General features: G+C 44.9%; 1 protein-coding gene across 1 annotated transcript in view; it reads right to left on the bottom strand.

Moving 5' to 3' along the window:
• LOC117349271 (multidrug and toxin extrusion protein 1-like) overlaps nt 1-27788 on the bottom strand; it is a 113115-nt gene that overhangs the window by 45663 nt on the left and 39664 nt on the right. The window contains exons 2-6 of the mRNA XM_033922500.1: nt 15502-15603; nt 8774-8842; nt 8337-8485; nt 1260-1302; nt 285-329 (exon numbers count right to left, since the gene is read on the bottom strand). Coding sequence (XP_033778391.1) covers nt 285-329; nt 1260-1302; nt 8337-8485; nt 8774-8842; nt 15502-15603 — 408 coding nt within the window. The remainder of the gene's footprint in view (nt 1-284; nt 330-1259; nt 1303-8336; nt 8486-8773; nt 8843-15501; nt 15604-27788) is intronic.

Genomic DNA, 27788 nt, shown 5'->3' on the forward strand with positions numbered 1-27788 from the left:
TGGGTTGTTGTTTTTTTTAAGAAAGCATGCATCCCAATTGGCTGGTTACATGGTGGCTGCCGATATTGGCACAATATACAGAATTTGGGCCTTAGTTATTGCAGTGAGGCTAAGACAGGTCACAAGGAGTGTCAGTAGGAAGTAGGAGTTGAAACACTGCTCTCCCAAAAGTCAAACCTGTGTCTCTAACCACTAGGCTGCTCCTCCTCATTTATTACTAAAACTCATCATCAAGCATAAAGAACAGCTTCAAATCTGCCTGGAGACAGGAATGGAGTCAGTACCTGATTCTGTAAATATCTTGCCTGCAAATGATAAAGAAAAGTTGCCTATGGATAAAAAAAAGAATGATAAAAGCTTGTTAACAACATTAGCAGAACACACTTTTTGTGCACAATAGCAGAAGCTTCAAATTAGACAAGTTTAGCCAGAAATAATTATATTTTAATGGAAGAAAACGCTTCCCTGACTATCATGTTAGAACATGACATGGAAGGTCTGCTATCTTCCAAAGCAGCTCTAGCAGGATGATTTTATCCATATTATTATTATTTTACTTCTTATATACCGCCAAAGCCATAATTGTTCGAGGCGGTTTACAATAAAGAAGGGCTGGACAATCAGCGAATAGTTACAAACAGTGAATACAGATACAGATACGCGAATAGTTACTATCAGTGAATACAGATACAACAAAGAATCAGCGAATATGGTTTACAACAGAGAAGGGCAGGTCATACAGCGAGATGTTACAGTCAGCGAATACAGAAACAATAAATATGCATGTGCGGGGGAACGGGCGAAATAGGGACAAAAGTGGGTGGGCAGGGCGGAGGGTAGGGAAAGAGAACTTGGGGAGGAGGGGAGGGAGAGAGGGCTAGGTTATGGGCAGGACAGCTGTCAGAACTTAAAGGGACTGGCCATGGAAATGTCCAGGCAAAAGTTAGGTACCCCTTTGTCTAACCCAGTGGTTCCCAACCATGCCCTGGAGGACCATTAGGCCAATCAGGTTTTCAAGCTAGCCCTAATGAATATGCATGGGAGAGATTTGCATATAATGGAAGTGACAGGCATGCAAATCTGCTCCACGCATATTCATTAGGGCTATCCTGAAAACCCGATTGGCCTGATGGTCCACCAGGACAGGGTTGGGAACCACTGGTCTAACCAATGTATTTTTAAAAGCACATATACAAAATATCCCCTTATATCCACACTGAAACGGCAACCTTCTAGTAAAGAATACAGCGAGGACTCACAGGGAGAGCAGGAATAAACACCATCACGTACATCTGTGTTAACCTGTAACACAAATAAGAAGCGAATACTCAGTGAGATTCCCCAGCAGTTAAAAAAAAGTAAACCAGACCACTTCCCTGACTTATTGTCATATTCTAGAGAAGGTTCATAGACAGTGGAGCGCAAGACGTCAGCGCGCTGACAATCTAGTGTCGACAATTCGGCGCAAGACAGAAGCGCGCGGGGGAAAAAGTAATTTTTAAAGAGCCCCGATGGGGGGTTTGGGGTGGCAAACCCCCCCCACACACACACTTTATTGGTTAGTGTTTGCACTGCTGTTGGAGGGGAGTTCAGGGGGTTGGAAATCTCCATTATAGCGAAAATGGAACTTTTCCTGATTTTTTTCGGGAAAAGTTCAGTTTTCTCTATAATGGGGGGGGGGGGTTCACCCCCCCACCCCCGCAACGGCAGCACGAACACTAACCAATAAAGTGGGGGGGGTTGCCACCCTAAACCCCCAGTTGGAGCTCTTTAAAAATTATTTTTTCCCCCGCGCGCTTCTGTCTTCTGCCAAATTGTCGGCGTGCTGGCGTCTGGCGCACAATTATCCCGTCACCCTAGTGAATACAGGAGAGAGAAATGTTCTGTGCTTGCCAGTCATTCATATGTAAAACATATTGTCTCGACTGGATAAAGAGAAACCAACAATAGCTCTATAGTTTATTTAAGCTGCTCATCACATCTCAGTTCTGTCTGTAATTTGTCCTCTTATAATAATATTCTTTTGCTCGCATAATGTAATCTTGGATCTATTTTTTTGAGGACTTGAGTTGGGTTAGTTGAAAAGAATTTTCTTTATTTAATTTTTATCTAAATAGGTTGATTGTGATTTATATTGGTTTATAAGTTATATCTTTACTAACCTACTTTCTGTACAAGTGACTACTTGATATGTAATTTCAAAATCTATAAATAAATAATAATTTTAAAAAACCCAACAAAACATATTGGGGATGATTTCATAGCAGGGTGCCTATGAGGAAGGTCAAAAATGATTCTTATTATAGACTATTTTAGAAAGACATCAACGTGAAGTACCATTAAGATAGGCTATTTGTAAGCCACCTAGGTTTTAGGTGGATAATAAATTATTTAAATAAACATGCTATTTTAACATAGATACCATTCTATGCAATTAGACTTAGGGCTCCTTTTATCAAGCCGCGCTAAACCGCCGGCCGCGCTAGCCGCTAACGCTTCCCTTGAGCAGGCGGTAGGTAGTTTTCAGGCCAGCGCGGGGGTTAATGCGTGATGAAAAGTCGCTAGCGCGGCTTGATAAAAGGAGCCCCTAGTTACTGATAACCCAGGTTAACAGTATAATTAGGGTTTCCAGATGTCCAGATTCTCTCGGTCATGACCTCCAGACAGCTTTTCAAAACCCAGCACTTGGTCCGGGTTTTGAAAAGCCTCCTCAAATTGCGTCAGGCGTGGAGGAAGACCGCGCATGCACGGACTGCCTCCCTGTCCAACAAGAGCAGGCAGTGGGGGCGGGGCTAGGGCAGGGATAGGCAGAACTGGGCGGGGATGGGGGCAGGGCTGGATTTTCTGATTGGAAAATTTGGCAAGCCCTAAGTATAATAGCGATAGACACATTGATAACTTTTCCCAAAAAGCTTTTATGGACTCCCATAGTAACTGCCAGTGACACACAAATTCTCTTGCATCAATTTAAAACTTCTCTGAAAAAGTCAGTTTGGATATGTTCTCTACCGGGGTAATTTTATAAACTGGTTTTTGTGGGTAAACCCCGTTTTACCCATGGGAATAAAAGCAAGCCCTGGGAATATGTGCATATAAAGTAACCCAGATGAATATTTGGTTTTATATCCCATCCCCGCAGAAAGTCAATTTCCCTGTCTCATCCCCACGAGTTTTGTTGCTGTCTCTGCCCCATTCCTGTAAGCTCTGCTCTAACCGCACATACCTCGAACACTTATGATTTTAAAATGTTTTGAGGCTTGTACAGATGAGGACAAAAAAGACAGGAACAGAACTCACCAGGACAGGAAGGGAAAATGTTTTGCCAGAGAATGTGGTAAAAGTGGTTAATGTAGCAGTGTTTAAAAAAAAAAAAAGATCTGGATGTCCATAATCCATTAAGGTGAACTTGGAGAAATCTATTGCTTATTTTTTGAATAAGCAGCGTAGAATCTATTTTACTCTTTTGGGATCTTGCCCAGCATTTGTGACCTGGATTGCCCACACTTGGAAATAGGATACTGGGCTGGATTGACCTTCAAACTGTTCCAGTATGCTATTGCTAACGTACTTACATGCATTTTGTTTCCCTGCAGGAAGAGTGGGTAGCTTTCTAATAGCCCATATACCCAGATAAATTTATCTCATTTGTTTCTTAACTTATTGGAATTTATCAATAAGAAAACATCCACCCAAGATGGTGTATGAGAATAGCTCAACATAAACAATGTAAAGTACTCCCCTGAAATTCGCAGGGGTTCCGTTCCAGGAACACCCGCGAATTTTGAAAAACCACAAAAACAGTTTTGAGGCAGGAGAGTGCAGCTGGGGTGCCGGCAATCATTCGTGGTATGCTCCGACCGACTCTTTCTGTTATTAAAGTCAGGCTACACCAATCAGGAGTTGCTTTGACACGCAGCTCCTGATTGGTGTAGCCTGACTTTAGTACAGGAAGAGGCGGTCGGAGCATACCACGAATTACTGGGTCTGCGATTCACGGGGGAATACTGTACATTGTGTTCACCGCCTAACAATAAAAAAATAACCAAATGTATGCATAAAATACCATAAATCCTAGTAATGGCAACATTATGAAGTATCAGAAATATACATACTAAAACAGCCCAGTAGATCTATACAAAAGATATATATTTTTACAGGATTACTCTGGAAGGGTGATGTTGGTCTGATCATGATGGTTGAGTTTATGTTTAAACAATTTTTTATTGATGACTGCTCACAAATATACAATAAAAATTACACAGCACACCAGTGCCATCAAATTTTTGATAGTGGTCAAAACAAACAGCAAATACACCCCCCTTGTCTCTCACATCCAGCTTAACCTAACTAGGCCAGTCATGAAAGGACCCCGGCACAACATTAGCAAACAATACCATAAAAACAGAGGGGGGGGGGGAGTAGAGAGCAAATCATAACAGAAGCAACATCTCCTTTCCCCCCTCCCCCTCAGAACAAAAGCTAACCAGTCCCCACCATCTCAAACCAGCCCCCTCAACCCAAACCTGCTATGCTATTCTTTCTTCTCTCCCAATCCCACCCTATAGCACCCCCCAATTAAACTCTGTGGAACAAGGATCCTCCCGTATTACCCACTAAACCAGTTATTAGAGCTCATTAAGGTCTAGATTCACTAAGCAAACTGATCGTGTACCAATCGGTTTGTGACCCAATTTTCCTCCGACCCAATTCACTAACCTCTGTGCTGATCCGATTCCAATCCATGCATGCAAATGGGGGAAAATGGCATGCAAAGTAGGCAGGGACGCGATTCACTAAACAAATCTGGGACACCAACTGGGCTGGCCGATCAACAGAAGAAACGACTGCTGGGGACCAGTCGCACATGTCCCTACTGACTCTCCTGCTCCATTGCTGCACTGCTCTCTTCCCCAACTCTCCTGCCCCAATCTTCCAGTCCTGCTCTCTGCCCCAGCTCTGCCCTGCCTCTCCTGCCCCAATCTCTGCTCCGAATCTCCTGCCCTGATCTTCCAGCCCTGCTCTCTGCTCCAAATCTCCTGCCCCGATCTTCCAGCCCTGTTGTCTGCCCCAATTCTCCTGCCCCGATCTCTGCTCCGATTCTCCTGCCCTGACTCGAGCCCGTGGTTTTAACTCGTTTTAAACCCACAGGTTAAAACCATGGGCTTGCAAGTAAAAAGTTAAAAAAAAGGTTTAAAAACAAGGACATCAAACACATGCGCAGACCATCTACAGGCAAAGTAGATGCGCATGCATGCATCTTGATTGCTGGAGAGCGATCCATGAGGTCAGTGGAGGGGGAGGGAGGCATTCCTCCGATCGCCCCTATTTGAATATAGGCCTGTTGTGAATCAGTCGACCTGTGTCAGATCGGATACGGAGCGGACTGACTCAGCCAGGTTAGTGAATCTAGGCCTAAGTATAGCACTCCTCCCTCTGGGATGCAACTGTGCTAAATGGGGTATGTTGGTTGAGTTTAATTAACAAAATCTCAGCAGGAGGGCAGGGGAGTGTGCTAGGGTCCTGAAAGTCAAGTAAGAGGAATGCAAGATTGAAGATTTTGGGATGCCTAATACTCTTACACGAGAACTGAGGAGGAGGCTACCAAATGAGTGAGAAGTGTAGGATGGAAGCGGGACAAGGGAAGAGTGAGAGTAAATGGAATGTCTCCCCCTCTCCTGGGTGCAGTAAGTTATTTGCATCCAAGTATTCAGTTAGCTGGAATGTTATCTTCCTTCCACCAAGGAAGTCCCAAAGGAGTCGGAGCAGGAGTGGATTCCTGTACAAGGGCCCAGTAAGGAACTGGGTCCTCTAACACCAGAGACCAAGGAAGAGAAGAAAAAGGGTAAAGAACAGGTTTGCCAACAATCTGACGAAGAAAACTCCTCATCTGCTCTGTTCCATGACCCTCCCTGGTCCTGCTACACGCTCCCACCCCATATTCCTTGCCACACGTTTACTACCCCCGCTCTACCCCTCTAGAACTAACTGCCTGCACTAGGGATGCCATCTTAGGGGGGGAAAAAAATGCCACGTGTTTGTATGTTCGATAATTCTTTCACAAGCTTTACATAACAGAAGTAGAGCTCCGGGAACCAAATTCTGTACAAGAAAACAAACAAACAAAAAATTCTAGACCTATATAGAAAAACCTGTTATAATAAAACAGAACTAACGTCCAGGACTCAAATAGCAACATTCCTATGTCTATAAAAAGGCAGCACCCTAGAATGTCTGGAAAAACAATTAAAGTGCTATAGATCACTACACAGAAACTAAACATTAGCCGAATACCTCACAGATTATACTACCATGGCCCCATGCACACAACACAGCTCTTCAGCTACTGGCGGTCACTTTCTGAATTCCCTCCACCATTGGAGAGCCCTGGATGAACGCCCTCTTTGGCGTCAGGCACACTTGACCTTTGGACACTTCATCACCTGGATCTATAGACTGGGGTTTGGGGTTAAGTCCATGATTGTTTACATCAGAGTCCTTTCCCCAACTAGTTTTAGTCTTCTCTCGTTTCTTCTTCCCAGAAATGGAGGGTTTCATTTTCCTCAGAGCTCGTCTCTTTCCCCTCCTTATAGCTTTGGCCTTTGAGGCTTCTGTAGCTATCACACTAGGTTCAGTAGCTACTAAGTCCATTTTAGCCCCAAAGACAGTTTCCTCCAGTGGCACTGTCAAGCTGGTATGAAATCCATAGGAACAATATCACTCTGACAAAACTACACCTTCTCCCCTCGTATTCATTCTTTTGGGGGCAACTTCCCTTCATCCAGGGATTCCTTCCCATCTGCTGCCAAAGTACTGGCACCCTGGTGCAGGGTGATAATGAACAGCAAACCCCAGGGGGTATCCACTTCTGGAGACCTCCACTGTGGCACTTTTCATCCTCTTCCCACCACCAGGTATGCATGCACTCTGTAGAGGATGCCAAGTCCCCCTCTTTAGGGTCATCCCACAAGTAGGCATCTAGCCCAAAGCGCCTACACTAAAAGTGGGCATGGTTAGGGGGGCTGATCATGGGCATGCTTTCAAGTTAGGTGCCTCTTTGTGAGTTAGGTGCCATTAGGCTCCAATATTGGCACTTAACTTTAAGTGAAGAAAACTCTGACTTAAATTTGGTGCTTAAGTGTGAATCTATAATGGGTGCCTAAGTTTTATAGAATCAGCACCTTACTTTAGGTGGGCTTTATAAAATCAAGGCCAGAGGGCCACATGAATGTCAATGCTATCCCTGGTGGACTGCAACATTATATAATGCTGAAACCGGAAACACACAGAACTCCATATGGTTTATTTAAAACTTTCTATACCACCCAATTTGACAATCAGGTCTGGATGATGTACATTAAAAAATGTACTATTAGTTTGGAAGCTGGTAATGAGGCAAAGCTGGAGTATTTCAAACTGCATCGATCAGGGTCGGAGACTTTTCCTCGATGAAGGCAGCATGGAGCTCGGGGTCGGTGAAGTTCTTGGTCTGATTCTGAAAGGTAATCCGCATTCTTGCCGGATAGAAAATGCCGAATCGGGCGCCACCCGATTTACTGATTTACTTTTCTTCTTCCTTCTCCAAAATGCATAATTCTTTTCTTACCAAGTGATTTGATATGCCAGTTGAGTGCTGTATTGTTTCTTCCAGTGTATATTTTTTTTGCTTTTCGGAGCACATACACTTGTAATGTTTTGCTATTTCTAATATTATAAAATCAATAAAGCTTTGAACTTAAAAAAAAAGAAAATGTATTATTGAAAAGAACTCCATAGTCAAATAGGAAATACGTTCTGTGATAAATAAGTAAAAATGTAACTAAAAAGCAGCAGAAACAAACTGCTAGAATGGTTGAAAAGTTTTGCAAAGTACAATATTTTTTTAAAAAATTGCTATTGATGTTTGGGAGCCATTAACGAAATATTGTACGGATTGAATACAATTAATAATTTTATTTTTCCCCTTTTTTTGTTTACTAATGTCCAGGCTGGGGTTATTCTAATGGTATATAAATGATGGATATAAAGAAGGGAGGGAGTTTAATTGATGTGATTTAGTCTTTGATGGTTTAGTAAGTGATGTTAAAGTTTATATGATTGTATTTTTGTCGCACTTATTGAAAGTTTTAAAATGAATAAAGATTTTGGGAGAAAAAAAATATATATAAAAAATTGCTAAAACTCCGGTTAATGACGTTTTCTGTGTATATGTCACACGGTCACGCAGGACACATGAAATTCAAAGGCAGGCTGCCTTTGGCCCTTGGGCACAAGTTACCCCCTCCAACAGCTGTGTAAACTATATCTGAGAAATTACAGAACTGAATTTGTACACTGACCTGGCCACATTCGGGTTCTGTCTGAAGAGAAGAAGGATGGCTTCGGTGTTGATAAAGAAAGCCCAGCAGGGGAAGCAGAAGAGGAGCAGGATAAGGATCCCCCGCTGCAAAATGATCCCCACGCGCTTCAGGTTCTTGCCACCATACGTCTGTGTGAGAGGACAAAGCAAGGTCAGAACCAGAAGGAGCTGGGGCTCAGGATGTCAGGATGCTTCTATATCAGCACCTCATTCATTAACTATTACTGAAGCAGCTCTACTGTAATGTTTAGGGGTTGTTGGTTTGTTTTTTTTAACTCTGAACAAGGAGTTTTGCAGACTCCCAAGTGAATGGATCTTCTCTACACATTTCTTTACCCAACGTTACACCAGGCCTTTCATCCACTCCTGGAAAATTCTTTTCAAAGTTGTCAATGTGGAAATCTCATCATGTCTTACCTGTGATATAAGTGTGTCACACGCTGATGCAAGACCAGCTCCCACAGATATGCCAGTGATATTTATTACCTGGAACACACAGAGAACAGGTAAACACAGAGAATAACATGGGAAGAGGTAAACAAATTGTCAGAAGAGCACAGGATTAGGGGAACTAATTTTTGGCGCACTCAGCTCGATACTGATACTTCTGATTCTGAGCACTGGAGGTCTCCTGGTATGTTTCTACAGTTACGGCTCCCCTTCTCCTTCTAAGGCAGGGGTAGGGAACTCCGGTCCTTGAGAGCCATATTCCAGTCGGGTTTTCAGGATTTCCCCAATGAATATGCATTGAAAGCAGTGCATGCACATAGATCTCATGCATATTCATTGAGGAAATCCTGAAAACCCAACTGGAATACGGCTCTTGAGGACCGGAGTTCCCTACCTCTGTTCTAAGGAATAAAAAAATAAGGGGGGGGGGGCTTGGAAGAATGCTATAAAAGCCAGCTAATTGTTGTGTTGTTTTTATACTGATTATATATTTCAAGTTTAGACCTTATTATTATTCGAATTTGATTGGAAGCAAACCATTAAACTCAAAATTGCTGTTTAATACCACCTCTAAACTTCTGCAAACTAAACCTCTTATATGATCTGCTGCACTTTCCCTTCCGAATCCGCGGGTTCAGCATCCACAGATTTGGTTATTCGCAATTTTAAAACAAAAAACCATTTAAATTTTTCGGGCTATTTTAAGCCCTGTTAGCCCCCCCTTAAGCCTTACCTGGTGGTCTAGTGGGTTTTCGGGGCAGGAGCGAGTTTCCCATGCTCCTGCCCCGTGCAGATCGCTCATAGGAAATGACGGGAGCTCAAGGCAGCCATTTCCTGTGAGCGATCTGCATGGGGCAAGAGCGTCAGAAGACCACTAGGTAAGGCTTAAGGGGGGCCTTACATAGCCGGGGGAAGCGGGAGTTAAGGGCAGAACCGGTCCGAATATTATTTGCGGTTTTTTAAATATTTGCGGGCCGGCTCTGCCCCTAACCCTCGTGAATACAGAGGGAGAAGTGTACATCCACTGGCCATGGTTGAATCAGGGAGTCTAGCCCTACACTACCAGGCTTATATCGTCAACTGAAGAACTGATCCACTTTTTTGCTCTTTGCAGTTGTCATGAGCTCGAACATCAGACAATCCCATCATCTCACAATGAAGGGGGCAGCAGAGATCGGGGAGGAGGAGCTGAAAAGCTGTGATTGACAACTTCTGCAGTATGCTCGCAACCCTATGGCTCAGCACACCATCCCTATTGCACTGGAAATAAAAATTAGAGAAGTGGATTTTAAGATCTTGTTTTCATCGCATGTTTTAAGGGTGATCTTAGATTCTCATTTAACGGTGAAAGAGCATATTAAAAGAGTACCTCAAGGAGTCTTTTCTAAGTTAAAACTATTAAGATGAATTAGGAAGTATTTTTTGACAGAGCTTTTCAAGGTATATTAAATCAAGCCACGATTTTATCTGTTTTGGACTATTGTAATCTTTTCTATGCAGCATGCACTGAAGCATCCTTAACTTGTTTACAAGTCCTCTACAACACAGCAGCAAAATTGATTTTTAATGCCTATCAAACTGAAGGAGTCACCCTATTTTTAATTAAACTTCGCTGGCTGCCAATGCAGGCATGTTGCCTTTTTAAAATATGTACTATAGTATTCAGAGCTCTCCATGGGTTAGGTCCCAGCTACATATGTGAACCTTTCTCCCTCTTTTCTCTAAAAGATTCTCTCAGATGTAGAAAGCCATGCTTTTAAAATTTCCAGCGAGAACTGCTGTTCAGTATCAAAGATATTATACTGGTTCCTCTTTATTCCAAGCAGTGAAGCACTGGAATGTGTTAGCTCTTTATATTCAAAAATAACTTTCCTTCCTTCGTTTTAAGAGATTAAAATGTTTTTATTAAAAAAAAAAATTATTATTATTGTTTCTTGATTTGCTCTTTCATAGGAGTTAATTTTATTCTTGTTAAATTTTGGGATTTTATTATGTTGAGTCGATTGAAGCATCCTCGAGGTAGTATATGGCGTCAGAAATCTGTGGTAGACTAAGGGCCAGATTCTATAAACAGCGCCTAGGTGCCATTTATAGAAACATGCCTAGTGGAACCTAAGTGGACTTAGGACTTGCTAGGCATCCTAGACATAGGCACCACTCCATTAGACCAGTGTTTCCCTCGCTTGATCAGGTAGCGCCTATGTCAGACACTTAACAATGCCTAACTCAACCACTGCCTATTCTCCGCCCCTAACCATGACTACTTTTCCAGATAGGCATCCTTAGGCATGGGAGGGCACCTCCACTTAGGTGTTGCTAGGCATCCTAAGAATTCAGCACAGAACTATTAATTTGATTAATGTTTTTTATATAATTGTCTGAAAACCAGTGCGGTCAACTGATTTAAGCCAATTAAAAAAAAATTAGGTACAGATACCGAACTTAGGTGTTACTGAACAGCAGCAAATAGGGCATCTAATGTGTGTGTGTGTGTATGACTGAGTTGACCACTGGCCCATGGCTGTTTGCACAGTGAGGAATGTTTCATGGCAGTGTATAGGAGTGGTTTGCCATTGCCTTCTCCCATGAAGTGTGTAGCTCCACTATGTTGCTGCTGCCCAACATGAGGCCTTGCAGCCTACAGCACCTGGTATTCCCCAGTGGTCTCTCATCCAGGTACGATCTGATGAGGACCAGCCATTATGGCTTCAGCAAAGGAAGATTTTGCCTGACGAACTTGCTGCACTTCTTCGAGGGAGTAAACAGGCAGATAGACAAGGGTAACCCGGTTGACACTGTATATTTGGATTTTCAGAAGGCGTTTGACAAGGTTCCGCGTGAACGACTACTTCGAAAAATTGCAATCCATGGAATTGAGGGTGAAATACTCACGTGGATTAAAAACTGGCTGGCGGGTAGGAAACAGAGAGTGGGGGTGAATGGACAATACTTGGACTGAAAAAACGTCACGAGTAGAGTGCCGCAGGGTTCGGTGCTTGGACCTGTGCTCTTCAACATATTTATAAACGACCTGGAAATTGGTAAGACGAGTGAGGTGATTAAATTTGCAGACAATACGAAGTTATTCAGAGTAGTGAAGGTGCAGGAGGATTGCGAAGACCTGCAACGTGACATAAACACGCTCGAAAAATAGGCCGCAAATGTGTTTTAACATGGAAAAGTGTAAGGTGACGCATGTCGGTAACAAAAATCTTATACACGACTATAGGATGTCCGGTGCTGTACTTGGAGAGAGCCCCCAGGAAAGAGACTTGGGAGTACTGGTCGACAAGTCGATGAAGCCGTCCGTGCAATGTGTGGTGGGGCGAAAAGGGTGAACAGAATACATAAGAACATAAGAACATAAGCAGTGCCTCCGCTGGGTCAGACCACAGGTCCATCTTGCCCAGCAGTCCGCTCCCGCGGCGGCCCGAACAGGTCACGGCCTGTCTGAGACACCAGAAGGGGCCCCCTTGCCACCTTGGCTTCCCATTGAGTTTTATCTTCCCATCGAAGTCCCAACCCTCCGGTCTTGCACATGCACGACCTGGTTGGATTTCTATGCTTATTACTTGGTTTGCTTTCTATACCTGTGTTACATCCCAGCACCTCTCTCAGTATCCCACGATCCCCCTATCCCTCAGGAATCCGTCCAATCCCTGTTTGAAACCCTGTACCGTACTCTGCCTGATCACTTCCTCCGGTAGCGCATTCCAAGTGTCCACGACCCTTTGGGTGAAGAAAAACTTCCTTGCATTTGTTCTGAACCTATTAAGGGGATCACAAACAGATCAGAGAAGGTTATCATGCCGCTGTACCAGGCCATGGTACGCCCTCACCTGGAATACTGCATCCAGCTCTGGTCGCCGTACATGAAGAAGGACACAGTACTACTCGAAAGAGTCCAGAGAAGAGTGACTAAAATGGTTAAGGGGCTGGAGGAGTTGTCGTACAGTGAGAGATTAGAGAAACTGGGCCTCTTCTCCCTTGAAAAGAGGAGACTGAGAGGAGGACATGATCGAAACATTCATGATAATGAAGGGAATAAACTTAGTACAGGGGTGCCCACACTTTTTTGGCTTGCGAGCTACTTTTAAAATGACCAAGTCAAAATGATCTACCTACAATAAAATTTTAAAAAAACACAAAGCACACTGTACGCAGAGAAAATGTTAATTATCATTTGTATTTGGGGTTTTTATCAGAGGTCAAGGCAGATGACTTTAAAATATGCAATGTCACCTCAGTAACAACTATATAAAAATAGACAAATATACCCCCTCCCTTTTTACTAAACAGCGATAGTGGTTTTTAGCACAGGAAGCTGCACTGAATGCCCTGCGCTGCTCTCGATGCTCATAGGCTCCCTGCACTAAAAACCGCTATTGCAGTTTAGTAAAAGGGGCCCATAGTACAAAATATAGATAGCAGATATAAATTCTCAAAATGGACATATTTTGATTACTAAATTGAAAATAAAACCATTTTTCCTACCTTTTTGTCTGGTGATTTCATGAGTCTCTGGTTGCATTTCCTTCTTCTGTAAAGCCAATATTTCTTTCTTTCTGCCTTTCTTTCTCTCTCCCCCCTGCCCCCTCTCTTTCTTTCTGCCTTTCTTTCTCTCTCCCCCTGCCTCCCCCCAAGCCATCGGGCCGATTTCTCCACTTCCCAATTCTTTCCCTACCCCCACCCCCAAGCCACCTGCTGCTTCTCCGAGCCAGGCCTGGCGCATACAAGCGCCGGAGTCACAAAACTTCCATCTGCAGCGTCAATTCTAACGTCGGGGAGGAAGTTCCAGGCCAGCCAGGCGATTGGCTGGCCCAGAACTTCCTCTCTGATGTCGGAATTGACATCGGAGGTGAAGTTTTGTGAGTCTGGCGCTTGTACATGCCAGGCCTGGCTTTTGGAAGCCGCAGGGAGAAAAAGATTGTGTTGCCTTTGCGATCTACTGGTGGATCGCAATCTACCATTTGGGCACCCCTGACTTAGTAGATAAAGACAAGTTGTTCACTCTCTCCAAGGTAGAGAGTACAAGAGGGCATTCTCTAAAGTTAAAAGGGGATAGATTCCGTACAAATGTCAGGAAGTTCTTCACCCAGAGAGTGGTGGAAAACTGGAATGCTCTTCCTGAGGCTGTTATAGAGGAAAACACCTTCCAGGGATTCAAGACAAAGTTAGACAAGTTCCTGTTGAACTGGAATGAACGCAGGTAGTACTAGTCTCAGTTAGGGCACTGGTCTTTGACCTAGGGGCCGCCGCTTGAGCGGACTGCTGGGCATGATGGACCACTGGTCTGACCCAGCAGCAGCAATTCTTATGTTCTTATGATAACAAAAGCGAGCCTACCCAGGGCATCCAGGCCATAGGCGACACTTAATATAGGAAGTCCTATATAGAATCTGGGCCTAAAAGTCCATTGTATTGCATTGTGTTGTATTGTATTGAAAGGATGGAGCAGCTCCAGGGCTCAATTTCTGCTAACTCATTATTATCCTTAGGAGTTGCTGGTTCCCAAGAGCTCCTGCCTGTTTGAACTCAGATCTTCAACTTCCTATCTCTTAAATCCTTTCAGTTCACTGAGCTCTGCTTCTCTGCTGCATGAACAAGCCTTTCCTATTATGACATGCAGAAAATTTGGTGGGTCTGCACAAAACATTAAGGAGGCAGCATCAGCTGATTGTCAGCTCTTCCACTCTTCCACACCCCTTCTAATTTCTGCACTGTATCCTCTCTGTTTATAATGAAAGCCAGCCTTGACCTATCTCAACCCGAGTTCTTTCTGTTTATATTACTTGCTCTAAGAATTATTCATTACTGATTTGTGGCTATCAAATTTGACTAGTAGAGAAGTTACCAATGGCACACCAAGGTTGGGGCTGTGGGAGTGCTACACCCTGAGTGCAATCAGTAAGGGGGTGCAACCAACCCATCATTCCTTGTCTCTCTCTCTCTCTCTCTCTCTCTCTCAAATCCCCCCTTGGTCTGGCAACTCCCCCCTTTCTGAAACCTCTCCTCTGGTCTACCTGTAAACATGGTTTTCTCCCCACTAAAGGTAGCCGGCAGCATTAGCAATTCACAAAATTCTGCCTGCACTATTTCCAGAGCTTTCCCTTTGCCACATCCTGTCCCCTCTGATGTCATTTCCTGTTTCCACAGGGGTTGGACATGGCAAAGAGAAGGCTCCAGGAATGGGCCAAGCAGCATTGTGTGAACCGCTAATGCCGTTGGCCACCTCTAACGGGGAGAAAGCCATGTTTAAAGGTAGATCAGGGGGAGATTTGGGAGAGGACGTTGCTGGACAATTGGAGGAGGGGGGTTGATCTGAGAGAGGCAGAAGTTGCTGGATTAAAGTAGGGGAAGGGGGTTGAAAGAGGGGGGAGCTGCCCAATTGTAGGAGGAGGGGATGAAAGATGGAAGAGCTGGCATGACCAGGGTGTTAAAAATGTCAAATATACTAAGGATGCCACTAGAAGTTACACTTAGGATACAGTCAGCCAGTCTACCCTGAAAAGAACCAGAATGGAAACATAAACTCTGAGAGTGGCTGACCATAGCAAATAGAAAATCTCCTTTCCTGACTGCAACATGGTGCCAGTTAGCAACCCTACATGGCTAGGATTCCTTATGTCCCAACATTTCACACTTTGTAAAGTGAGGAAAGCAGAGGTGGGGGGGGGAGGGGAAGAGGTACACACAGCAACTGCCAGCGCGACGGCATCCAACTCCACTTTCCCAAGATGACCGCAGAATATGGTTCCCACAATACTGATCAGGAAGACCATCAGCTGTGATACAAACTAGAAAAAGAAAAGAGACATATTGAAAAGCATTCATTAGTACAACACAAGATCAGGAAGAGGCAGAGCATGGCTGAAAACTACCCCAACACATTTGGCAAGAACACCCCTGATTAAATCAGAAACACCAAACGTAACACTTTGGAGGAGGCCTGGACTTAAGAGCATTGCCTAGGTCGCACAGTTTGAATGCAGCAAATACCAAAGCCTCTTCTAGCTCTCCATTATCTGGGTTTCCCGCCCTCCCCCCAACCCCTTTCTGGGACTGCTGCCTAGTCTTGCTTATGGATTCCACACTCTGATATCTGGCCTTGCTATGGAGATAATTTTATAAAGGCTGATTTAACACATGGAGAGCGTCTGTTCTAAAATATGCAACACAAAACTATAAAAGTACACACAAACAGTGATCCTGCCCATACTTTCAAATGTTTTCAGTGTGCGACCACTACGCTTAAACATCACTTCACTACCTGGTTCTTCAAATGGAACTCCTCTCGTATGAGGAAAGACTAAAACGGTTAGGGCACTTCAGCTTGGAAAAGAGATGGCTGAAGGGAGATACGATTGAAGTCTACAAAATCCTGAGTGGAGTAGAACGGGTACATGTGGATCAATTTTTCACTCCGTCAAAAATGACAAAGACTAGGGGACACTCGAAGTTACAGAGAAATACTTTTAAAACTAATTGGAGGAAATTTTTTTTCACTCAGAGAATAGTTAAGCTCTGGAACGCGTTGCCAGAGGATGTGGTAAGAGCGGATAGCGTAGCTGGTTTTAAGAAAGGTTTGGAGAAGTTCCTGGAGGAATAGTCCATAGTTTGTAATTGAGGAAGACATGGGGAAGCCACTGCTTGCCCTGTATTGGTAGCATGCAATATTGCTACACCTTGGGTTTTAGCTAGGTACTAGGGACCTGGATTGGCCACCGTGAGAATGGGCTACTGGGCTTGATGGATCATTGGTCTGACCCAGTAAGGCTATTCATATTGTCTTAATGTGAACTGATTGGACCCTATTGCTTCCTGACCTGACAGGTGGCCATTTCAGCCCATTTCTTACAATTTCTTCAAAACATATTCTATGTTTACCCTCTTCCGTCTTTTTTCTGGAAACTCGTGCACAAGTCTATGAGAAGCATAACCTTTCTCCAGATACAAATACAGTAACTGCAAACAATCTCTTAAGTATATTACTCAGGTGTCTTATTTATGGAATTTTCTATTGTTGACAATCCAAAATAAAGTGAGTTTTTAAAAATATATTCTTGAAGTGGGGAATGTGTGGCACAGTGGTTAAAGCTACAGCCTCAGCACCCTGAGGTTGTGGATTCAAACCCACGCTGCTCCTTGTGACCCTGGGCAAGCCACTTAATCCCCCCATTGCCCCAGGTACATTAGATAGATTGTGAGCCCACCAGGACAGACAGGGGAAAATGCTTGAGTACCTGAATAAATTCATGTAAACCACTGGTTCCCAAACCTGTCCTGGGGACCCCCCAGCCAGTCAGGTTTTCAAGATATCCCTAATGAATATGCATGAGAGAGATTTGCATTTAACGGAAGTGACAGGTATGCAAATCTCTCTCATGCATATTCATTAGGGATATTTTGAAAACCTGACTGGCTGGGGGGTCCCCCAGGACAGGTTTGGGAACCATTGATGTAACCATTCTGAGCTCCCCTGGGAGAACAGTATAGAAAATTGGATAAATAAATAAAGTGCTGTAGAATCAATATTAATTTTTAATGTTTAATGCCCAGTCGGAAGAAGCAGGTCAGCACAGTTTACAAAATTAGTAGTATGTGTAAGACTGAAATGTTTTGGTGGTCCTCGGAGCTTTCTCATATTCACACTGTGGCCCTTTATATGAAAAAAGGTTGGACACACTGGCTTACAGCAGCTTTGTAAGAAGGCCCGTGTTTCTATGAGCCCTGGAATCTGAAAACACCATTGGAAAGGAGAGAGAAATCTGCTGTCTTTGGAGAGGTGCTGACTGCCATGTGATGATGTTTACCAAGAGTTAAGCAACCTATTCAGTTCTATTAATATTTAACAATTAGATGTGACAATATGAACATAAAATAAGTCACAATGACTCAGACCACAAGTCTGCTGAACCCTGTATCCTGCTTCCAAAAGTGGCCAATTCAGATGGCAAGTATCCAGCAGGGTCTCAAGAAGTAGATCTATTGCTTACTGTTCCTACCCAGAGATATGTGGTGGCTTTTCCATCCCGAGATGGGAAAGGGAAAAGGGATGGGATTTAATATCTATCTTGCTGTGGTTATAAAGTGGTGTATATATTATATGTAGATACTTATTTAGTAACAAAATAAGAAATAAATATTCAGGAGAAAAAATATAACTTATATAATAAGTTACTTGTCCAGAGTCACAAAGAGCTTTAATGGGAATCATACCCAGTTCCTCCTGGTTCTCAGGCATAGCTGATAAAGCACACAGTTACTTACCGTAACAGGTGTTATCCAGGGACAGCAGGCATATATTCTCACATGTGGGTGACGTCATCTACGGAGCCCCGATGCGGAAGCATTTTCAAGCAAACTTGATTGAAGATTTAAGTTTGCTCTGCTGCTCCACACATGCGTGCCTTCCTGCTCCACTAGGGGGTGCATCCCCTCGTGGTCTCCAGTTCACTTAACTAGCCAAGAAGCCAACCTCGGGGAGGTGGGCGGGTTGTGAGAATATATGCCTGCTGTCCCTGGATAACACCTGTTACGGTAAGTAACTGTGCTTTATCCCAGGACAAGCAGGCATGATATTCTCACATGTGGGTGACCTCCAAGCTAACTGAAAAGGGAAGGAGGGAAGTTGGCAATTTAAGCAAATAGATTTCGCAAAACCAATTGGCCGAACCGGCCATCGCTCCTGGACAGTGAGTCCAGACAGTAGTGGGAGGTGAAAGTATGAACCGAAGACCACGTGGCGGCCTTGCAGATTTCCTCAATAGGTGTGGACCTGAGGAACGCTATGGAGGCTGCCATCGCTCGGACCTTGTGTCCCGTTACTCGACCATGCAGTGTGAGACCAGCCTGAGCGTAGCAGAAGGAGATGCAATCGGCCAACCAGTTGGACAAGGTGCACTTGGAGACTGGGTGACCTAACCGGTTTGGGTCGAAGGACTAAAACAATTGTGGGACTTTCCGGTGTGACTGAGTGCGTTGGAGGTAGAAGGCCAACGCTCTCTTACAGTCAAGAGTATGGAGCGCCACCTCTCAGGGGTGAGAGTGGGGTTTGGGAAAAAATACAGGCAAGACAATGGACTGATTGAGGTGAAAATCAGACACTACTTTAGGCAAGAACTTTGGATGGGTGCGGAGTACCACCTTGTCGTGATGGAATACCGTGAAGGGTGGGTCCGCTACCAGAGCTTGTAACTCACTAACCCGTCGGGCGGAAGTGAGCGCGAGCAGGAAAATTACCTTCCAAGTGAGGAATTTTGGATGGCATTTGTCTAGGGGCTCAAGTGGAGGTTTCATTAGTTGAGCCAGAACCACATTAAGGTCCCAAACCACCGGAGGGGGTTTGAGAGGAGGGTGGACATTCAGAAGACCCTTCATGAAGCGAGAGACTAAGGGATGGAGCGAGAGGGCTTTCCCTTCCAGGGGCTGATGAAAGGCCGCAATCGCACTGAGGTGTACTCGAATGGAGTTGGTCTTTAGGCCGGAATGAGATAATTGAAGTAAATAGTCAAGGACCAGAGGGAAGGGGACCAACACCGGGTCCTGGCTGTGGGCGGAGCACCAGGTTGAGAATCTGGTCCACCTTTGGGAGTAGCAGGTTCTCGTCGAGGTCTTTCTAGAGGCCTCCAATATCTCCTTGACTGATTGAGACACGGGGAGAGCAGTCAGGGGGAAAGAAACCAAGTATTCAGATGAAGAGAATGAAGATTGGGATGTAACAGCGAACCCTGACCTTGTGACAGTAGAGAGGGAAACAGAGGCAGAGGCAGTGGATCTGACACTGAGTTGAAGTAGAAGGGAAAACCAAGGCTGGCATGGCCAGCGAGGAGCAATCAGGATCAGGGTGGCTTGTACTGATTTCAGGTGGACAAGCGTCCGCAGGATCAGAGGAAACGGCGGAAACGCGTACAAGAACCTTCCCTCCCAGTCTAGGAGGAAGGCGTCGGCCTCGAGCCGGTCCGGGGAGTACATCCGGGAGCAGAAGAGAGGCAGTTTGTGATTGTGGGGGGATGCAAACAGATCTATTTGAGGTGTCCCCCACTGTTTGAACACCTGTCGTAGGGTTTGAGAGTGCAGTGACCACTCGTGTGGCTGGAGGAGGCGGCTGAGTCTGTCCGCCAGGCAGTTTTGTTCTCCTTGTATGTACACCGCTCAAAGGAAGGTGTTGTTGGAGATTGCCCATTTCCAGAGCAGGAAGTCACGCATGCGTGGAGCAGCAGAGCAAACTTAAATCTTCAATCAAGTTTGCTTGAAAATGCTTCCGCATCGGGGCTCCGTAGATGACGTCACCCACATGTGAGAATATCATGCCTGCTTGTCCTGGGATAAAACTTTTCCTCCAGGAACTTGCCTAAATTCTTTTTAAACCCAAATCTGCAAACCAATGACATAGTGAGGGTAGGAGGCGCCCGAAGTAGTGGCACCTCACCCCCCACCTCCCGCTCCTTCTACACCACACTTGCGCCCTCCCTTCCTACCCCTGTAACTCTTAAAATCTTCAGCGGCACGAGCAGCTTCTGCAGCCAAGTGCTCGTGCTGGCCTTCTCTCTGACATCACTTCCTGACCCTGTGACCTGGAAATGATTTCAGAGGGGGCCAGGCCAGTGCGAGCAGTAGGCTAGAGAAGTTGCTCACGCTGTCAAAGATTTTATGTTCAAATCTGTTTTATTGTGAACTGGAGAAGAACAGAGAACAAGGAATACAACAAGATCAAAGGAAATAACATCCAACAGTACAGAATGTCAGAAACAGGCAAGAAAAAAAGCAAATCCAGCATCCCACCTCCCCCCCCCACCCTACCATCACCCCCCCCCCCCCAGTACATCTTCCCCCAAGGGGGACCCCCTCCAGGAATAAATAAAAGACGACCAAAAGGTCTCCCAAATTCCAAAGGCCCATACTCTTGTGGTCCTTGGGCTATGTCAGGAGGACCCCCCCCAAAAAAAAAAAAAAAAAAAGGACAGGCGGTGACCGACCCCGGGAGCAAGCGCAGGGAACATTCGGAAGCTAAGCATGAGGATTCAAAAGGAGGCTACGACCTTGAGGAGATAAGGAATCCAGATAAGCACCCCAAAGCAGCAAGTAGGTGCACCGCCGTCGAGGGCGACCAACCGCCTCTTGGGCTTCCCAGGCGGCCAAATTATGCACCAAAGCTCTCCAAGTCCAAAAAGAGGGAGGCTCAGAAACAGTCCAGGATTGCAACACGCACTTACGAGCAAGGAGACATACCTTACAACACCATTGGGGACCCCCCCCTTGGGGAGGCCACGGAAAGCCCCAGGGAGATCTAAAACCAAGGTCTCTACAGTACCCGAAATGGGACCCCGAAGTAAGCCCTGGAGATGATGGACGATGGACTGCCAAAAAGCCTGTATAGTCCAACGGTCCCAACAGGAATGAACAAAAGTATGGGATCACGGCCACATTTCAAACAGAGAGGGGAGTTAATGCCTCCCACTTTATGTAATTGGACCTGAGTAAAATAGGCTCTATAACGCTGGCAAAGATTTTAAAGTTGTACAAGGGGGCGGGGAAAGAAGAGCACATGGGGCATGGGGCATGGGGGGGCAAAGGGGTGCTGACCAACAAATTCCACATTGTACATTGACACCCCCCCCATTCAATAAATGTCACCTACAGTTGGGCACACAAAGGCATGCCCAGTTATACAACAGGGTCAGTTACATGCATAATATAATTGCAGTAAAGTGTAGATAAATACTAATAATTGGAATTCGGCACTAATTGGTAGTTGTGTATGTAACTGACTAAAGCAGCGTCTCTCAAACGTTCTCGAGCCAGGGCACACTAAAGGTAGTGGCCACGGCTTGAGGCACCCAGAAATGTGTGGACGGCGCTATGAATGCGTGACATCATCACGTCGACATCTGCGCATGTGCAGAGGCCCTCCAGATGGGCCCTGGGTATGCCAGAAGGGGGTGCCAGCAGGGAAGAAGGCCGGAGAGAAGGAGAGGCACTAGCGCCAGCTGATTGCCTACAGCAGTGTTTCTCAACTACTTCAAGCTAAGCCGAACAAATATCAACTGAGTACCCCAACCACAGACCTCCATAGGCCCACCCAAGCTCTGTCCCAGATCCCACCCCCTTTACTAATTGTAATGCAATTTTTTTCCCATTCATTTTTCATATACACACAGTATACACAGCAGATATAAATTCTCAAAACTGACACATTTCAAATCACTATATTGAAAATAAAATCATTTTCCCTACTGACGATCCTCTGCAGGCTGCTGCAATTAGCTTTAAAGGTGACGCTAGAGAGAAGGGGGAATCATGCAGGCCTTCAGCGAATCGGGCAGCTCTGGCGCTGTATTGCTTAGGGAAGTCAGCTGGCAGGTGCTTCTCCTCCCCAGTGTACCGCGGCACACTTGGAATCTCAGGAGGCACACTAGTGTGCCTTGGCACCCAGTTGGAGATACACTGGACTAAAGCCATAGTCTGTAAATTGAGCACCTGACTTTCTGTTGTATGCAACTGCAAAGGGTGCGTGATCAAAGATGAGACACAGGTGCATCGTGGGTATTCCCAGGATTTAGGTGCAGAGTCATAGAATACTTCCCTATCCATGCCTAACTGACAGTAGCTATGTGAAACAGGGTTCCACATTAGGAGTCACCACCCTGGAAAAGGATATAGATGTCATCATTAAGGATATGATGAAATCCTCAGCTCAGTGTGCAGCAGTGGCTAATAAAGCAAATAGAATGTTAGGAATTATCAGGAAAGGAATGAAAAACAAAGATGAAAGTGTTACCATGCCCTTATAGCGCTCTATGGTGCAGCTGCAACACGAATACTGTGTACAATTCTGGTTGCCACATCTCAAAAAAAGATATACACCTCTCCCTTCATATCTGCGGATTCGCTTATTCAAAGATTTTTCGGCTGCTGACTCCGCCTCCTAATTTTCGTCACTGAACCTGGCATTTCACATTGGAAATCGCTGCTCCCGGGGGTTCATGGAGGAAATCGCTGCTCCCGGCGTTGTACGGAGCAAATCGCAGGTCGGGTTATTCACAGTTTATTATCTTTTCCAGGTCTATTTTGCTGAAAAAACATGAATTTCAGGCAAAAAGTTATTTGCGTTTTTTTGGTATTCACGACTATGTTCTGCCCATATCCCCCGCGAATATGGAGGGAGAAGTGTAGTGGAATTAGAAAAGGCACAAAGAAGTGTGACAAAAATAATATAAGGGATGGCTTGATTTCCTTATGAGGAAAGGCTAAAGCAGTTAGGTCTCTTCAGCTTGAAGAAGAGACGGCTCAGGGGAGATAATGATAGAGGTCTATAAAATACTGAGTGGAGTGGAACGGACAGATATGAATCACTTGTTTACTCTTTCCAAAAATACTAGGATTAGGGGGCATGTGATGAAGCTACTTAGTAGTAGATTTAAAAACAGACCCGAGAAAATATTTCTTCACACAATGTGTAATTAAACTCTGGAATTCATTGCCGGAGAATGTGGCAACATCAGTTAGCTTAGCAGGGTTTAAAAAAGGTTTGGATAATTTCCTAAAAGAGAAGTCCATAGGCCATTACTGAGATGGCTTGGGGAGATCCACTGCTTATTCCTAGCATGAAATCTGTTTCACTACTTGGGATCTAGCTAGGTACTTGGGACCTGGGTTGGCCACTGCTGGAAACAATTAATCCATTGTGACATCACTGATGATGTTGGCTCTTAGGCATTGGAGGAATGATGAATTACATCATAATTTCTGTTCTGGAATGTTGCCACTCTTTGGGTTAGCCACTGTTGGAAACAAGATACTGGGCTCGATGGATCTTTGGTCTGTCCCAGTATGGCAATTCTTATGTTAGGTGCAATCATTTGCAACAGCTTTTGGCAGGCAAAAATGCTTATGTCTAAAGTTGGTTATAAAAATGACTTTGGGCAGTATTCTATAAATACAGAGCCGCACGCCTTTGAAAATTCACACTTCACACATATCATCTTGGCACCCAATTTGGGGCCTTAGGAGAAGTAGGAGTGGACCAAGTAACTTCCAGCAGCCAGGTGTGAACAATCAAAAGTTTATTTCCAAAGCATCCAAAATGCAAAGACCCAACACGGGGCTGTGTTTCAGTGGCAAACTGCCTGCTTCAGGGGTCAAAATGGTCTGCGCATGCTGAGAAAAGTTAGACACCTTTTTCACCAACACCACTTTTCCATTTTGGTCCAATCGATTATTTTATTTCATCTTAACTATTGTAATGCCCTTTACCTCGGTATTACAAAAACTTGTCTTTCCAGATTACAATTGGTCCAGAATACTGCTGCCAGCCTGATTTTTGGGAAGTGTAAGTTTGATCATGTGACACCACTGTTTTTCAACCTCCACTGGCTCCCTGTGTATCTTAGAGTCCAATTCAAGTGCACCTGTGTTGTTTTTAAAATTCTTCTAGGTATTTTCATCCCTTTAGTTCCTTTATCTTGGAATCTTTATAGATTCTCTTTTGCAAGAGGAGATCAACAATTTAAGCTTTCCTGCCCATCCAGTAAAGGTATCAAAAGAACCAAGATCTTTGGCCTCTCTTTGTCCTTTAAGTTCACACAACTTTGGAACGATCTTCCACTTTTCCTGAGACACTTCAGCTCCCTTTCTTCCTTTCACAAGGCTTTGAAAACTACTTTGTTCGCCAAACACTTTGGTAATTAACCCTTTTAAGATCCAATTAATATGTTTCTCTCAACTTCATCTAACTATTGGAAACTGAGTTGAGCACTCTTAGATTGAAGTCTCGGTATATAAAACCAAAGTATTAGATTAGATTAGATTAAAGAAAAGTGGCGAGATAATATTGAGGACATGTACAATTTCAGCAATAAAGAGCCACAAAAGATGCTAAAAATAAAGCAGTTTCCAGCTCTGACAAGTAGGTCAAGCACAAGAAAATCAATTTCCTCAGATGGTGTCACATGATCAAACTTACACTTCCCAAAAATCAGGCTGGCAGCAGTATTCTGGACCAATTGTAATCTGGAAAGACAAGTTTTTGTAATACTGAGGTAAAGGGCATTACAATAGTTAAGATGAGATAAAATAATCGATTGGACCAAAATGGAAAAGTGGTGTTGGTGAAAAAGGTGTCTATTGTAATATCCAGACCCAGGGCCCCACCCCTAGGCCCGCCTAGTTCTACCCAGCCACACCCCATTCCGTCAAAGCCTCAGCCCCCCTCAACCTGTTCTCGTGTTCGGAGCCACGTCGGGAGGGCATCTGCGCGTGCGCAGGTGTGATGCGATGATGTTACACACACGCACAGATGCCCTCACGACACTGTCCCAAGTTGGAAGCTTTTTAAAACCCGGACAAAACGCTGGGTTTTGAAAAGCCGCTGGACGCCCAGACATCAGGACGTCTGGGTAAATCAGGACGTCTGGCAACCCTATCAATATCATCTCTCTGCTTCTCTTTACGGTTCTACAGAGCATTTTGACTCCCAAAGCAGATGGTTTACCATCAAAACATGGCCCTGTGCGTTTTGGATGCTTTGGAACTATCTGGCTGCTGGAAGAAAGATATACACTTCTCCCTCCGGATTTGCGGGGGATAGGGGCAGAGCCGGACCGCGAATGGCAAAAAACCACGAATATCCGGCTCTGACCCACCCCCGCCTCGCTCCCGCCTTCCCGGCCTTACCTGGTGGTCTAGCGGGCTTTTGGGGCAGGAGCGATCTTCCTACGCTCCTGCCCCATGCAGATCGCCATTAGGAAATGGCTGCTGTGAGTTCCCGTAGTCTCTCGAGACTACGACGGGAACTCCCTACTGCTATTTCCTAATGGCGATCTGCATGGGGCAGGAGTGTAGGAAGATCGCTCCTGCCCTGAAAGCCCACTAGACCACCAGGTAAGGCCGGGATGCCGGGGGGAAGACTTAAGGATGTTTTTTTTTTTCTTTTTTCCCCCTCCCCCAAAAATCGCAAATATGGAAATCGCAATTACTGAAACCGCGAATGGGGAGGGGGAAGTGTAGTGGCACTAGAAAAGGTTCAAAGAAGATCGACCAAGATGGAAAAGGGGATGGAACTCCTATGGTATGAGGAAAAATTAAAACGGTTAGGGCTCTTCAGCTTGGAAAAGAGACGGCTGAGGGGAGATAGGATTGAAGTCTACATAATCCTGAGTGGAGCAGAACGGGTACAAGTGATCGATTTTTTGCTCCGTCAAAAATGACAAAGACTAGGGGACACCTGATGAAGTTACAGGGAAATGCTTTTAAAACCAATAGGAGGAAAAAAATTTTCACTCGGAGAATAGTTAAGCTCTGGAAAGCGTTGCCAGAGGATGTGGTAAGAGTGGATAGCGTAGCTGGTTTTAAGAAAGGTTTGGACAAGTACCTGGAAGAAAAGTCCATAGTTTGTTATTGAGAAAGACATGGGGGAAGCCACTGCTTGCCCTGGATCAGTAGCATGGAACGTTGCTACTGTTTGGGTTTTGGCCAGGTACTAGGGACCTGGATTGGCCACCGTGAGAACGGGCTACTGGGCTTGATGGACCATTGGTCTGACCCAGTAAAGCAATTCTTATGTTCTTATGTTCCCTAAATATCTCTGTTTCCTTTTTCTCCAGTTGGCCAGAGCTATTTTGTGCTACCTAATTTGGGGTGCCATTCACCCAATCTACCCCTGAATGATGCAATACTTCCTTCTCTTTGTTTCAAATATTTAAATTAGCTTCCTGGAGGATACTTTTTTAAGTGCTTGCTTGGATTAAGAGGGCATAAAGGAACCTATCTGCAGCCTATTTTATCATGCTAGGTGGGTACTTAGGGGGGTATTTTGCATCTAGTGCTAGATTTTACTACACAGTAGGCATCAACCAGGTCAGCAGCGCAATTTTGAACCTAGAGCTTGATGGGATGGGAGCTTCCACTCCTTCACACAATATCCACAGAGGGAAAAGGGAAATGCCAAATAATTCAAAATTCCTTGATTATCTTGCTGACATGCATGTGACCACTATGTATATTTCTGTAATAGTCACATGCATGCCAGCAAGTTGAGCTTCCGCTCCTTGCCAATGAACCATTGTGGCTAAGTCCCAGAAGGTGAGTGGGGTTTCCGGTTGGAGAAAGGTAGGAGAGAGGCTGTAGAAGGAGCGGGGAGGGGGGTGGGGGTCAGAGAATCAGATTAGAGAATGACACAGGGACACATTTTTCCCCGTCCCCGCAGGAACTCATTTTCCCGTCCCAGCGAGTTCTATTCCCGCCCCATTCCTGCAAGCTCTGCCCTCATCCGCACAAGTCTCAAACACTTTAAAATCGTAAGTGTTCGAGGTTTTTGCGGTTAAGGCTAAGCTTACTGGAACGGCGCAGGGACACTGACAAAACTTGTGGGGACATAATTGAGAAATTGGGCTTCTTTGGGTTGGGGAAAATTTTGTCCCTGTGTCATTCTCTAAATCAGATTATGGGTTGGGAGGGGGATCAGAAAGGGGAGAGCTGATTGAGGGGTTGGGTGCATCAGAGGATCAGATGAGGGGGTGGGAGTACTGGAGAGAAGAGAGCTGAGGAGGGTGAAAGATAGCACTACTGTAGCTGTAATTTTAACAGTTAATATCCGGCCTGTGTTACATGCATGAACCTACAACCTGAAACCCCACACTCCTTTTACTAAGCTGTGATAGCGATTTTAGCGTGCACAGAATTGCCCCGCGCGCTAAACCCCCGCTACGCGGCTAGAACTAACGCTGGTAGCTTAGTAAAAGGAGCCAATCTTCTATTCCATTCTTACTTATTTATATTCCACACTATTCTCATAATAGATTCTAGGCGGATAACAATTAGAGAATGACACGGTGACAAAATTCAGCACCGTTCCCGTCCCCGCGGATAACCGCGGGAAACCATCTTCATGTCATTCTTTAAGGAGAGAGGGAAGAATCAGAGTATGAATGGCCACAACCACTGACCCGCAAGCTTTGCTCTGCAGAATGCTGGTGTAGAAGGA

The sequence above is a fragment of the Geotrypetes seraphini genome, chromosome 15 (genome assembly GCF_902459505.1).
Source record: "Geotrypetes seraphini chromosome 15, aGeoSer1.1, whole genome shotgun sequence".
In the NCBI taxonomy this organism is placed as follows: Eukaryota; Metazoa; Chordata; class Amphibia; order Gymnophiona; family Dermophiidae; genus Geotrypetes; species Geotrypetes seraphini.